Source organism: Agelaius phoeniceus, chromosome 3, assembly GCF_051311805.1.
Source record: "Agelaius phoeniceus isolate bAgePho1 chromosome 3, bAgePho1.hap1, whole genome shotgun sequence".
In the NCBI taxonomy this organism is placed as follows: Eukaryota; Metazoa; Chordata; class Aves; order Passeriformes; family Icteridae; genus Agelaius; species Agelaius phoeniceus.
Genome location: NC_135267.1, coordinates 112,399,622 through 112,415,016, shown reverse-complemented (window position 1 = coordinate 112,415,016; position 15,395 = coordinate 112,399,622). Strand labels below are relative to the sequence as shown.

Below are 15,395 nucleotides of genomic sequence, written 5' to 3'. Positions count from 1 at the left end.
CAACAGCAAGACTGAACCCAAACCAAAACTTGATGCTTAAGAGAAAAGGAAGATTCACGATATCTCTGACAGAGGACAGGGTTAGCTGGAATATTGGGAAGGAATCATTGCCTGTGAGGGTGGTGAGGCCCAGGCCCAGGTTCCCCAGAGAAGCTCCCATGACTGCAAGTGTCCAAGGCCAGGTTGGATGGGGCCTGGAGCAAGCTGGGACAGTGGAAGATGTCGCTGCCATGGCAAGGGGTGGGATTGGATAATATTTCAAGTCCCTTCCAACCCAGACCATTCCATGACTCTATTCTATATTGTTTGTGGTTAAATGATGCTAATATTGCACTTGCATAAAGCCACAGCACAGTGTGCAGAGCGACACCAATCCCCTGGGAGTCAGCAACAGGCACTGCAATTTGGAGAATTAATTCCCATCATTCCAGCTGTGCAGTGTGGCTGTAACTGAACGAAAGCCCCACCACAGAGCCCTTCACCAGCTCACACCGGTTCCAACAAACACAAACTCACAAAACCTCTGCAAATCCACCCGGCCCTCCATGGCCGTTCCCTCGAGGCAGGGCTGTGTATTCTGAGCACCTCCTACCTGATGTCCTGAATTGCAGATTTCCTGTCCCGCTTCTTGCCCCAGACCTTGAGGCTGTTGACCAGCAGGAGGACGAACTCGCCGTTCCTCATGCCGATGGCCACCATCTCCCCGTCGGGGCTGTAGGCGGCGCAGCGCGCGGGGTGCCCCAGGCTCACCTTGTTCACCAGCTTCTGCAGGGACACGGGCAACAGGCTCACACCTCCCCAGCACACCCAGAGCTTCCAAACACAAAGTACAGAACTTGCTTAATTAAAAACAAATCCACTCTGTTTCCCTCTAAACATAAACCTGAAATGTCACACCGAGACTCACATCCCACCAGGCATATGTCGCTAAGCAGACTTCAAAATAGAGATGTGATTTGGATGGGGGGTTATGTTTGCATTATTTTGTAGACTGACATCGAGTTTCACACCAGAAAAAGGACTATTTAGCAGAAAAAGCTGAAAAATCTATTTCCTAATTTGTTTGAAAGGTGGCTTTGACATCTTCAACAACTGCTGATTGGCACAGAACTCTCCCATTTCATTTGGTACATGGAAATGTCCTAGAAAGATCCTGTATTTTCACCTAGCTGGTTGTATTTATAATAGATTAATTTTCCTCATTAAAAATTATCCTGTTAGCTCAGGTAACAAGCTTTTGGAAAGGTTTATGCTGGGCAAAATGAGCTGTAAATTTCCTGATGGGGTTTTTTTTTTTTGTTTTATTTGTTGTTTTAAAAATGGTTGCTGTTAGTCAATTTGACTTGGAAAAATCCCTGAGGCAACATGCAGAGTTCCAAAGGAAGGCTCTGAAGAAGAGGGAGCCATGCCTGCCAGGAAGGCAGAATGATGGGCAGGGGCTGTGTGTGTGACAGCACAGTCTGTGTCACCCAGACAGGCAATGTGGAATTAAAATGCTTCCTTGATCCCCCTGCCTGCAGATTTGGATCAAAACAAACAATGCCCAACAAGAGGCACTCCATGAGCAGGTGTGCTGGTGAATCCCTACATTTCTCTGGGAGTGCTGGTGCCAAACATGACCAAAACCTGCTCTCATTCCAGGGCTGCTCAAAAGCCCAGCTGGAAAAATGGATGCTTGGATAAAATGCTCATTTTTAATTCCACACGTTTACATTCACAGCACTCACTTTGTCCGACAGGTCCCAGATCCTGGCTGTTCCATCGTTGCTTGCAGAGATAAAGATGTCTTTGGAGGGGTGAGTTGCCAGGCCCCAGATTTCCCCTTCCATGTGACAGTCAATTAATAAGTTAGAAGCAGCATTTTTTTCTCCTACTTCAAGGATTTCTCCATCTTTTGTTCCCACTAAGATTTTCCCCTGTTTGTAGCCAAAGGAAAGGAGTGGAGAGAGGAGGTCAGTGTAACAGTAACTGCCACGGTTTGAACTGCCAGAGCTTCCTTGGCAAATACTTGGAAAAAGCATAAACAGATTAAGCTTGTAATTGGTTAATGGCTACTTGATTGGCAATATAAAACAACATTCCTCAGTGGTGTTTTTATCAAGGAATGTGTCAAAATGAAATAGAGACCATCCCTGGAGCTCTTGACCGGGCAGGCCCCACCCCGTGCAGCATCACTGCTCCTTTCTCATGCACAATTTAAACACGTGCAAGAGTGACTGCAGCAAGTGACACAACTCTGTTTTTTCTACTGTGTTCCACTTCTCACAGTCTCTCAGGAACTCCCCGTGGGGGTTTTGTGGCTTTAAAGCAGCAGCAGCAGCAGCAGCTCGGGCAGGCAGCTGAGCTCTGCCCTGCCCCCGTGCTCTCACCTTGCCGCGGCACACGGAGCGCACGCACTCGATGAGCTGCCCGGTCTCCAGCTGGAAGGCTCGGCACCGCTTCATCTCCTGGTCCCACAGCTTCACTGCTCCCCCCTCCTTCGTGCTGCAAAGGAGCCCTGGTGTTACCTGCTGGCTGCTTTACACATGGAAATCCCACCAGCATTTTTCTGCTTCTATCACTAAACACACACTGACCCACCCTCCACTCCATAGTGCTATTATGGTGCAATGGGAAGTAAATAATCAAAAATTCAATGCTTTCACACTTCATGTTCAAACAGCACCATCATTTGTACAAACCAAGCTGCTCTCTTGCCATGTATCTCAAATCTGTTTCTTGGCCAATCTGTTTCTTGTGGTAATCCCAGGACCTGCAGCATCTCCACTGGGAGAGGCTGTCTGTAGTTTGACAGAACAAACAAATGAAGAGAACTCCACTTATGGCAGGAGCTCAGGCAATAGGAGCTTATCCAGGTGTTTGGAACAATTCCAAAGAGGTTCAGCATCTCTCCACCACATAACATGTGCCACTGTGGCCCTCAAGTATCCTGGGCAGGTTATGCAAAACTGAGAGTGAAGCTGCCACAGCACAGAGACCATTTATCTCTGGGCTGCTGCATAAATAACAAAACCAAAAGGCACACAAGTGAGACAGAAGTTGGCACTTCAGGAAGATGCTGTGTCTTACGGCCTCTCCTTCCCTCCAGTGACGATGAGCCCGTCCCGCAGAGTCGTGTACATGGTGAACACCGGTCCCGTGTGAGCCTTGGCCACCAGCCTGACCAGGAAATGATCCTTCCACACATACACATCTCCATTTATGGCACCAGTGAACGTGAGGTTATTCTGCAACAGACAGCAGCAATCTCTGATACAACAGACACCTCGGCATTTTTGTTCAGCTTCAAGTAAAATCCTTTAAATTTAATTTAAAAGTCCTTAACGACCACACTGAACTGTCCCCATTGGTGGTATCACTGGCATGTGTCACACTAAATACCATTAGCAGAAAAAAATATACAGGAAATAACAGATCAAGTTTAAGCTAAACAGACAAATAACCAGCAAAGTGAAAAAAAAAAAAAAAAAAAAAAAAAAGGCAAAAAGAAAGCCAGGGCAGTAGGTGTGCACAGAGCTTAATAGAAGACATTCACCCAGTTGTGTTCAGGAAATTCAGGGAAGGATCTCAAGGTGCACAGGTTTTAAATCCACATTTCACTAACAAGCACTGGGTTGGATTTCAGCAAGGAGAACTGACCCTTGCAGGTTTAATACAAAGTAATGTAAAATCCTGCAGCAGGTAATTTGAACTCACTGCTCCAAAGGCAACAGAGAGCATGGTTTGCATTTTGGCATCTTCCATGGAACCAATGACTCCTTTCTTGTAGAGCAAAGCGCTGCCAGCCAAGGTCCAGAACTTCATGTGTTTGACCCCCACGGACACGAACTGAGTGTCGGAGTCGGGGCGGAACTCCACAACGAAGATCCTCTCCAGGTGTCCTCCCCTACTGGCAACTTTTGCCCCTGGTTTAATGAGCAAAGGATGAAAACAAACCTGAATTCACCTGAGGAATTAAGCTCTGATATGATTTTATCAAATAAATTGAGCTGGTATTGGATTAGAGATCTGTGTCCCAGATGCTGACAGCTGCAAATCCCAACACTGTTTAGAGTATCAAACATCTTAATGCAACTCCCAACATCCCTGGTTATTCCATTGCATCCCACAGATTTAGGAAATGCAGATTTATGGCCTTCACAGCACAATCTGTCTCCTGGGTCAGTGAAATAACACAGAAACATTGGCTATCATCTGGTGAGAAATGCACAGGGACACACTCATGAGCTGAAGAACTTCTCCTCTCCCCTCCATCATTTCCAAAGATAATTCTCTTCTAGAAATTACTTCCCAAAGGCCTATCTCCATCATAGCACTTGAAGTGTTTTAGGGAAGAAAAGGAATAGTTCTCCTTAATTTCATGTAATTTTATGTTAAGCATCATTCTTTCCTTAATTTCCACTTAAAATAGGTGTTAAAAACTTATCTTCCTGTTCATATTTTTTAGCCCTTCACCATCTTTAACTGATTAACTGGGACAGAGAGGGGAGACAAAACTCCAAAGACTTGAATGGCAAAGGCAGTCATTTGCACAGCTCTGAGGCTGAAGGCCCATGGTTTCCCCTGCCTTGTACCTTCCTGCCACCTCCAGACAGTGATGGTGTGCTCTGGGTCCACTCCCACCGACACCAGAAGTTTGCCCGTGGCGCTGAAGTTCACGTAATTGACGCCTTTGGTGTGGAAGCAGCGCAGCATGGAAAGGGTTTGCTTGCTCATGGCATCCCAAATGTGAATTGTGGGGGTTGTACCTGCAGGCAGAGAGAGGCATTGAAAGAGAATTAATTCTGGAAAGCTTCAGTGCAAAGCAGGCATTTTTCAAGAACATTTAACCTGAACAGACATTAGTTGGGGATTTGGATTTGTTTGAAGATTAGCACTACTGGGAAACAAGGAGAAATCAAAATAGCTTGCAAAACACAGGGAGGGGGAATCATTGCAGTCCATGGAGTCAGACAAGTTCTAAAAGAACAACATAACATTCATGAAGAGCCTCATGCAAAAGAAATTGCCTGCAGATGTTTCACTTGTATCCATGGTTCACACAGATACAACGAGGCAACATGGAACTCAACAGGACTCTGCTAAATTCACAAACAAATCAGCCTTACCTGGGAATTCTGTCATGTCACCTGCATTGTGAGAGCAATGGCAAATGAGGAAGCACCAAGGGAAAACAATAGGTGAAATAAGTCATGTGGCTCGTGCTGAAGTGCCAGCATCAGCACCAGAAGGAAAACAAAATTAAAAACTTGGAAATGGATATGGATTAAATCAACAAAACAAATAAGCAGGAATATTGTTGAACTTTTTTGGGTATATTGGCTTTTATACACAAATATTGCAACAATATTTAGTACTTGTAAGTTTTAAAAATGGTATCTAAAAGAAATGTTAAAGGCATGCAGGTTTTAACAATTATTAAATTCAAAAGTGAAGTGAACCTTTACTTATACAAAGTATCAAATCAAACTCAGAGAAGCACTGATCTCCTGAGGCCTAGGAAAAGGACTTTAGCCTTTTCCATGTCCCAGAAATCAGTGTTTTGCACAGCTCTGGCACCACGTGCAGGTTTGGGTGCTCCCTCCACATTGCAGCTGCAGTGACTGTGCTCAGGACAGGCAGCAGAGGGTTTGTGTTTGTCACTGTGCTCATCACCCCCTGTCAAGTGACTCCTGTCCTCAAGTTATGGGTTCCATTCTCCTTCTGGAGTGGGCTGAGGAGACATTCTGACCCCGTTCTCCTCCATAAAGTGAATTATTTCAGCACTAGGCTGAGGGGCAGCACATCCTTCTCAAGGCTTGGGACTACTCATCCTGCATTCCCCATGCAATGTCTACTCCTGCAGGACCCTCCATGTGAACAATAAACACACAAAAGCCACATATCAGTGGTTTCTCAGCTGTGCCCTGATATGTCCCCTAACTCCTGCTGAGATCTCTCTCTGTTTCTGGCCTTTTCTGTACAGCTCCTGTATTCCTGCAGAGAAAATGATGCTCATTGTATTCTCACTGCTAAACAGTGCCTTGGACACAGGAAGGAAAGGAGGAACTCTATAAATCAGATTACTGAGATGATTAGGCAGTTTATCAAAGTTTGCCTTCTGAAATATGATTACACTCCAATTAACTCTAAAATCCAATCACTCACAATCAGAGACGGAACTGAAACAGTAAGAAAACCCCGGAGCTTGATGACTTCTTCCAAATCAAACAAGAAGTAGAATTCCCCACAGAGAAGCCCCAACCTAAGCAGTGCCCTGAGAGCTGCGAGGGAAGCTTTGCTCAGGCTGTCACGTACCGATCTGGCTGGTGGCCACCACGTTCTTGTACTTGGGGTGCTGGTTCACTGTCAGGCACAGGATGTCATCTGTGTGCTCCAGGTAGAAGCTCTGGCTACCTAAGGCCATGCAAAGAGGATTTCAGTCACCACAGGACCAGGGAAGAGCCACCACAGAAGCACAGACTGTTGGGCAGCTGCCACAGCTCTGCAGGGGATGGGGGGCCACTAAGGCTGCTCTGCTCCCATTCCCAGGCACCCTTCCCAAATGCACTATGGACACAACCACCAACACACACAGGTGGATACAAAAGCAATATTTGGGAAATTATGTGTACACCCAGGGAATCAGCCCACAGCCACCATGGCTGCAAGAAACACCAAAATGGCAAAGCAAAGACCAGGCTCCCCAGTGAAATCCCAGAGAACTGAGGCAGTGAGTGGGGAAGGGGCCCAGAAAGGACAATGGGGCCATCCTTGTTTCCCAGCCCACAGCCAGGGGCTGTCTGAGAACTCGAGTCCCCAAAGGCCTCCCCAAAGTTTCCCAAATGTGGGAAAGCCATAGGAAGATTTAAAAGTTCAGACTTCCAATCAAAAATATTTTCCTTATCAAGCCATTTTATTTCCAAGTATTTTTTCAAGTGGAATTACCAGTGGAGAGGTTTTGGACAATGCCTGCTGCAGCTGTGTGGAAAATGATGTCAGCACCATCGTTCAGGTAATGGAGGTTGTTGCGACAGTCAAATCCTCTGTATCCAAACACGTGGTCTAAAGCCAGCTCCTGCTCCAGGAAAACAAAAAGAACAAGAGTGAAATGGAAGAAAAACCAAGATTTCAGAGCCTGGACCACTTAAGGACAATTCTAAATTACACAAGTACAAATATCTTGTGGAGGCAATAGAATAACAAAATAATAATTAGTTACCCCCACTCTGCTCATTTATTGAGGCATAATAACAATATCAGAGGCTATCAACAACCTTTAATTGGTCAACTGAAGCACTACACTTATATTATTTTCTTTTTTAATTATTCAGAGGGCTATAAATGCCCTGGTTCTGTAAATTCCCATTCCAAACAGATACAACTCACAGAACAAGTTGGATTTTATTGCTCTTCCCATCACAGTTTAATATTTATATAGGGCATCAGATATTTTAAAGAAGCTATCTGCAGAGTTTTCAAAAATCATTCTCATAAACTACCACATTTCCACAGACCAAATTCTGACCTTAAAGTCCTTAGAGGAAGCTAGGGCAAGCTATTAGTAACTCTGTAATTAAGACATTAATCAGAGGTGTAATTACAGCTTACAATGAGCAGTTGCCAAGGAAATTTCCTCCAGGAAGCCAGCATGGTTAATGGATTGTTGTTAGAGCTGCCTTGGAGCCCTGAAGCCCAACTTAATGACTGCCCCAAACACAATCACAGCTCACTGGGAACAATCCCAATTAGCCACAGACCAAGTGCTGCAAATGGTCCACACAGGTCACAAAATATTCCTGGTTCTGCCTCTTATGTGGGAATTCAAACAAGTTGTTTGGGGAGAAAGGGAAGTTCCAAAGTCAATGAGCAAATTCCATCATTCAAAATCCCACAGAGGATTTTTCCTGGGCCAAGGTTCTGGATGCATTTCCCTTGGGGTTGAGCAGGGAGCATGGGAATGCACAGACTTTGTGATTGTACCTGCCCTTCACTGAGAGACAAACAGGGGTGGATTTCACCCAGCACATGTTACTCTTAAAGAAATAGGAAAGATATGAATTCTGACCTCAACCAGTTTCTTTTTTTTGTTGACATTGTTCTTTTGCAGTTTCTCAGGCTGAGGAGCAGCTCTGCTCACAGGTGGCCTGAAAAGAACATTTATAAAAGGAGACAATTGATATATTTGAAAGTTAAACACAACCTTCAAAACCACAGCATGTGTGAGCAGCAAATGGACAGTTGCCCCTGTATGAGCTTTTTTAGAGTTGTACAATAAACTGATTATAATCCTGCACTTTTTGATAGAAAGTGCAGAAACATTGATGTAGACTTCACAGATGAGTGGCAGAACAAACAACCTTACACCATTCAAAAGACCCCAAACCATAATGATTTAAATCCATGGAAAAACCCTTGAATATGAAATGATGGTAAATTGGTGCTTTCAGAAATGATCTGAAGTAATTTCTGCAGCTGGCAGTTGACCTCTGCCCAGCCTTGCTTCTTCTGAGAAAGCCTATCCCAAAACCTTGACATGGCTTCAATAAAATCTTCTCAAAATCATATTAAAGATAAAATGGTTGCATTTAAATGCACAAGTCATTCATCCAAGGGAATTTGGGAGATTGAGGCCAGCAAAGCTATTTTATATAATTACAGTTGCTAAAAGTAGATAGAGACAAATTCAGAACAGAGGTTGAGACAAAATCTGATGGGTGCAAATGGTCTGTGAGGCCAGATAACCTCTGCTGCTGCTGTTGATCCTGCTGGGAAAAGAGGGACAGAGCTAAGGGGAGCACGTGGAAAGCATTCCCAGAGCTTATGATTCCAGAAAAATCTGACCTTGCTCTTACATTCCACACGCTGGGAAATTTGTTCCTGTCCTGAGACCGTAACTACCAGTAATTCCCATTTTGCAAAAAATTAATTGGAGAAGAATGAAATCCCTTTTGTGTATAGGGAGCTGCTTTTTCTGGAGCTGGATTTCTCATGGAAGGTACTAAAGGCACAGTGGACAGAGCACAGTGTGGACTGAGCCCTGTGGGAATGAGCAGCAGGACAAGCTGAGCTCAGACAGAGCAAGGCTGGAGGGAACCAGTCCAAGCCACGTCTCAAGCACAGCAAGGACCAACAAGCACATGAGCAGGTGACCCATGACACCAAGAGAGTGAAAGAGTTACCTTGATCCCCTTGGAAGCAGCAAATAAAGCCAAGCAAGAAATTTAATAGAGTTTAGGAGTCACTTGTGACACGAGACTCATGCACAAGCACTTTCAGAGGCAGCAGTCATTCCTGGGGCACAGCACTGCTACCCAAGCATGCCAGCAAAACTAAAACAGAAACCAGAGAGTGCACAGACCCACAAACATCACACCTGGCATCCCTGGGCAGCCTCAGAGCTAAAGGTCCTGCAGGATGGAGGACACAGGGAAGCTACATCCAAGCTTCCTGCACACTTTGCACCAGAGCACAAGGGGGTTCCATGGTTGGTTTATTTTCAGGAGCCTGGCAGGCAGGGAACTGCTAGGAAGTTGACAGTTTCCTAGGCAGTGCTGAGAGTGCACACAATGGATGATTGTTCTCTATCCCAGCTCAGCTGCAATTTAGCCCACAATGGCTGTGAGGAGACCAAGTCACTGCCAGGACAGCCTGTCCTGCCTTGTCCTCAGGGAACAAGTACCTTTATTTCCTCAGAGAGTGGCCACTCAAGTCCCCTGGGGTGACCCTGGGTGGAGCAGGACAGAGCAGCGGTGCTGTGATCAGCAGGGAAGGGCAGAGGAAATTATTACAAAACTTAATTGTTTTACAAAATAAATTCATCATTTCATTTCAGCCCAGATTTATGAGGGCCTCTGAACTGGCATTTAGGAAAAGAATTGTTTTCTTGCATGCTTTTTTCTGTTTTAGTGTTATTTCCAACTGGATCATTTCTACATTTCTTTACCTAGGAATATCAAAGTTTATGACAAGAGCAAGCCAAAATACTTCATGAAAGCAAGAGAACACTACCACTGTGACATGCTTGATAGTCACCAGATTGTAAGCATGAGGCTTAACTCGGAAACACACACAGAGATACTTTTATAGCTACCTGCTCACAGCACACACAAACACAGATGTTGTGTGCATTCATATATACGCAGCCACGTATATATACACACACGGGTGCATTCACTGCCTCATCACCACCTCAATAAAACAAATGGAAAGCAGCACATCGGAAACATTGTAAGAAATAATTTCACTTTTAACAAGCCTGTGACTACATCTAGTTTGTTTTGACACAGAAGATGGCACTGCCAAGACAAGAAATCTGCACTGTAGCAAATGACACCCTTTGCCCTGCTGGGCCTGTGCAACCTGCATGGCACATTGCAGCAATGCAGGCCTCAGCTGGGCTCCCAGCAGTACTTACTTGACAATTCCCTGCCTCCAAAGGAAAGCAAGTTAAAACATAACACAAGCATTAATGGTTTCTTTGCAGCAATTGAAAACAAACGTGCTTAGATCATGTTATGGCACAGAGGAGCTGCAGGAAAGAGAGGACACAGTCAGGTAAGAGAGTTTCAGTTCTTTGGGCACTGTGAATACAGCAGAGAAGGTTTCTGTTACTCGTGGCAATCTCGAGGATGATCTCCCATGAGGACACACAGCTGTCAGTCAGGGATAGAATCCAGATCCAAACTGACAAAACCCCAGCACCACCTTCATGCAGAAATGTGAAAATTGTGAGTGAACATTCCTTCCAGCCATGGGGTGGGGAGAAGCCCAGTTCAGGGGAGGGGTGAACAGGCAGCACCAGGATGGAGAACAGCAGATGGACACAACAAGGGCTGGGCTGGGGGGAAGAGGGAATGAGGTTTTGTAAGAGTGGAGCACCTTGAGGGAGGAAAAGATGTGATCTTAGAGAGCAGGGCCAAACTATGAGGAGAAAAAGATAGATCTGTTGAGATGGAAAAAAAGGTCAAAAGAAAAAGCAGATCAAAAACTGTAATGATAAATTCTTTGGGAAGGGGATAGAACCAGCTCCTGTTTCCAGGTCACAGGACAGAATTGCTGTCTGGTTGGAGATGCTGACTGCAGTGAGAATAAACTGGGGAGAACACAAACATTCTGCTCCAAGGCCAACAGGAACAGCATGGGAACTCCAGAAACAGCATCATGGGAAAGGGACCAACAAGGTCTGGGGCAGGGACAGACAGACAGGAGCGTCCTGCACCAAGAGGGTGACAGGCTGAGCCAGCAGCAATGGGTGGGGAAAAGCTTCAGGCCCAAAAGGGAGACAGACATGGATTTACATGGCTGCAAACTGGAGAGGGAACACACTTGGATCTACACAAACATGAGCAGGGCTGCTCCTGAGAAGAGAAAGCAAGGTTCAAGGAGAGGAAAGGGTGGTAAGGGTTGGATTGGGCAACAGAACAAAAATCCAAGGTTTGAAAACTATACTGTTCATTTCAGAAAAAAATGCAAAAGCAGCTTTTAACTGTGCCCTTCACCAGTGACAGGAGGGGACTCCCAGGTGCCCCCAAACTGCTGCAAAACTCCTCAAGCTGTTTTTAATCCCTTCAAGAGAAGGGATTAAAAGATTTCGTAAATTCTAAACGCTTGGATTTTCCCATCCCAACATACACAGGAGTTTTACATACAACTTTTCCTGCTGTTACTTTTTTAAACACTTTGTAGCTATCATAAGACAACAAAAAGAACAGGATTCAACACGAAAATACCATACTTTCAAACAGAGCAGATCAAAGCAAAGCTCAAACAAAACTGGAGAGAAACATCAGTGGTAATTTGTGTTTTTAAAGGACTGAAAAAGCCTTACATAGTTACAATATTTATAACTTCACATGCATGCTGATGCACTCTTTAAAATAAAAAAAAAAAAATCAAAAAACTCAAAAAAAATCACAAAGTACTGCAGGACATATGGTGGGGCCAGCTGCTGTCACAGCCTGTCAGGGCAGCTGGTCACTGCAGTCCCAGGTCATTCCAGCCCAGTGCCCAGTGAAAGCAGCACCACAGCAATCAGTAAGGAGGGCAAGCACCGGGATTAAACCTGAGGGACTTTGTTCTGAGCACCTTGGGAACAGCTCCTGTACCTCAGTCTGGCCCTGCTGTCCCTCACACACTGAGGGAACAGAGCCTTTTCCATTTGTTTTGTTATTCCCTGCCTAAGCTCCAGCACGTTTTGAAGCTGTGTTGTGTAAATACAAACACTGAACCAATCACACACAGCAGATTCTCCCTCTGCATGACAGAACATGAGAAACATGGCTTTTCCATCAGCCCTGGAGTACCTCCTGCACAACATTCCTAGGGAAAGCTGAGTATTTCACATCATCCTCGGTGCAGAGAGCCCTCAGGCTCAGAGAGAGAGGTGTTGGGAAATTGTGGCAACGCTGGCATCCCTCAGTTCCACTCCCCCAGGTGTCACACAAACAGAGCAGACCTTTGAGCCAGCTCTGTGCTGACCTGTGGGAGCAGTGGGATTGACTCTGAGTTCAGCTGCTGGGCAGGGACTGACAAATGCCAGTCACAATGTGTACAAGCCTTGGGGATGAAACCAGCAGGCTGTCAAATGCATTCAGGGTGCATTAACTTGACATAATGCTGTTGAGAAAGTAAAAGTGAATATTCCAAATGATGCTCCTCATTCTCAGAGAGGGGCTCTCTGCTGGAATAAGCCCAAAGTTATTTTCTCCACCCTAAAGATGTATTTTTTCAGACACATAGTGAATAGTCCCCACCTACACATAAATACAACACAGATTCACACTCAGAGCTGTTGCACTGCACCCACAGACGTGTGTGTGTAAAGGTGCAGGAACCAAGGCTGCAGCCATATATTGAATAATTCATGGTGCAAAGGCTTGTGGGGGCTATTTGGGAAGCTTATATAAGTTAGCTCATGTTGTTTTAAAGAAATCAATAATTGAAAGAGTAACATTTGAAGAGAGAAAATTCAACTTCTTTAACTTTTCACCTTTATCAGGACATATGATTACACAAGGCAAACCCCACGACAGAGACCAGGCTCTGAGGTGGGTAATTCATGGGGAGTGAGACAAGCCAGGATGCCGAGAAAAGGGAAAACCAGACAAACATGCTAATGCTGCTTCTTGTTTGCTACACATTCCACCTGCTTTGGAGGAGTTCCCATCACCAGGTACATGTGGAGTCATGCAAACTGAGCTAAGGGAGAGCTGCAGATGCAGGGGGTGTGTTAGGGGTTAGTAGGAGGCCAAATGCAACCAGGCCTTTGCCTTCGAGATTAGTAACATAAACACAGTCATCAGCAAGCTCGTGTTACTTCTCATGGCATCAATTCTTGGTTTAAATGGTCCCAGCCCTTTTGTGAAACAGCACAATTCTTCTGTGGCACACAGCAGAGCTTACAATTGTCCTGGATTGTCTGGGACAGTCCCAGCAGTGGCCAGGGGGTCCCGAGGAGCGGGAGCCCCGTGCTGGGAGCTCCCCCTCTGCCAGACGGCTCCTGCTGCCCCTCTCCAGGGCACCCTGCTCCTGACCCCGGGCACGGCAAGGGGTGCCAGCCACAGGGACACACAGGGACACAAGGGGGGTGGGGAGGACAAGAGGGAACACATGGAAAGGGGGAAGAAGAAAACAACAGGGTCGGGGAGAGGAGAGAGAAACAACAATCAATTAATGATCTTAACCAAATGCACCAATGCAACTGCAAGACATTTTAAAACTGTGCCTCAGCAACAGCACTCCTGTCACTTTGCCATCCTAAAGCTGTAGCTGCTGATGGAGACAGGAAATGTTAGATCCCCTCAAAAATACCAGGACATGACTTGATTCAAATCCTGCAAGTAAAATCTATCATGCAACCTCTACATTCCTCCAAGATATTTGTAGAATCGTGATTGTTTTATTTACATTTGAGTTAGGAAAAATAAATTTCATAAAGGGCTCTCATTTTCTTTCCTAAGGGAAAATGCTATTATTCCTCCTAAGTTTGTACTAATCACTGTACAGTTCAGCTCCCAACCCTACACTTGCAATCTTCTCAGGAGTCCCATCACTGCTCCTGAAATAAAACTCCTCCTGAATTGAACAATGAATTGTTATTTCTAGAGAAATGATGTACCTGGAGGTTTTCAGATTCACCACTTTCTATTAGAGAAGCACAGAGTCCCCTGCAAGTTTATTCCAGCAAACAGAAGGATTAAACAGATGGATGTGTCTCATTGGTGCTACACAGCACCTTTGGAATGTGTTTGATTTCATAAGCTGGAATGAAACTTCAGCAACAGTTTACCCTCTGAATATGACTATTAACAGAAAAAAAACAAACCCAGAGAGCTCCAAGTCATTGCCCCCAACGAGCAGCTCACAGAAGCAGCCCCAGCTATTCCTACTTCTTGCTTAAAGCAGAAACTTGCTTTTTCTCTTTTTTTCCCTTAATTATGCTTAATTATGAATTTCTTCTCACTACACCTTCATAATTTTTCCTTTCTCAAAGCCACAATGAAAATAGAGCAAGGGGGACACTCCAAGACCCTCACTAGATGTTGCAGTGAAGTGGGCCAGCAGTTTTCCAGGCCTTGGGATTTACTCACAGTTTCTGTTCTAAGCAGCCTCCCAGCTTGTCCCACAGTTTTGAACACGTGGGCAGTGAGTGACAGTAAGTTACCAATGCCAGAATAGTGCACAATCCCTGGGGTCTTCAGGCAGACACATGGCACAATCACAAAGGGAAAGATCTGGAATATTTCCCCCAGAAAAACTTCCTCCTCAAAAGCTTACCAGGTTTCCCCACACACCTGCCTGAAAGAGAATGGAACACATCCTCTGGGTTCCCTTCTTCAAACCTGGAGGGGCTGGGAGAGCTCCTCCAGCTGTGCCTTTGGCTGCCTCCAATATTCCTTGCTGCCTCTTCACCCAGCCCTGTGCACAGAGATTTCAAGGCTCCCCAGCCTCAAGGCCTGACTTGGCCTTAGATTTCCCTGGACATTTAGGATTTCCCTCAAAACAAACTTTCCATTTCACCTGGATTGACCAGCTCCCACTTCAGACCCTTGCAGGTGCAAAGAAAAGTCAGGCCAGGGATTTCAGAAGTTTGTCATGGGCAGACAAACCCTTTTCCAGCTGCTGCATTCTCTTGTGCTCTCAGAAAAGATGGAATTGGACACAGCTACAAAGCTTCCCTCATCTCTCATACATCTCCTGAGAGAAGTCAGCTTTAGCCTGAGGCACTCCCAGCTGGGGGAGCAGGAATTGTGCCCTTATTGTCCCCCTGGGAGCAGGAATTGCAGTCGTGCAGTAACCAACACACGGATCCTGTCTCACTGCACTCAAACCCCAGCACCCTTCACAGCTTAAGGCCCTATCCAACCACTACACCCTCAGAAAGCAGTTTGGATGACATTTTGCCATAAAGTTGC

The 15,395-nt window shown here is 45.4% G+C and overlaps 1 protein-coding gene across 8 annotated transcripts in view; it reads right to left on the bottom strand.

The window, feature by feature from the left end:
* EML6 (EMAP like 6) overlaps positions 1 to 15,395 on the bottom strand; it is a 97,506-nt gene that overhangs the window by 5,880 nt on the left and 76,231 nt on the right. For 5 of the 8 annotated variants that reach the window (XM_077176212.1, XM_077176213.1, XM_077176214.1 and 2 more), the window contains exons 29-38: positions 8,048 to 8,126; positions 6,928 to 7,057; positions 6,298 to 6,396; positions 5,109 to 5,129; positions 4,575 to 4,748; positions 3,697 to 3,905; positions 3,070 to 3,227; positions 2,370 to 2,484; positions 1,728 to 1,916; positions 593 to 765 (exon numbers count right to left, since the gene is read on the bottom strand). In XM_077176212.1, coding sequence (XP_077032327.1) covers positions 593 to 765; positions 1,728 to 1,916; positions 2,370 to 2,484; positions 3,070 to 3,227; positions 3,697 to 3,905; positions 4,575 to 4,748; positions 5,109 to 5,129; positions 6,298 to 6,396; positions 6,928 to 7,057; positions 8,048 to 8,126 — 1,347 coding nt within the window. The remainder of the gene's footprint in view (positions 1 to 592; positions 766 to 1,727; positions 1,917 to 2,369; positions 2,485 to 3,069; positions 3,228 to 3,696; positions 3,906 to 4,574; positions 4,749 to 5,108; positions 5,130 to 6,297; positions 6,397 to 6,927; positions 7,058 to 8,047; positions 8,127 to 15,395) is intronic. The other 3 variants (XM_077176216.1, XM_077176217.1, XM_077176215.1) reach the window with 2 other exon arrangements.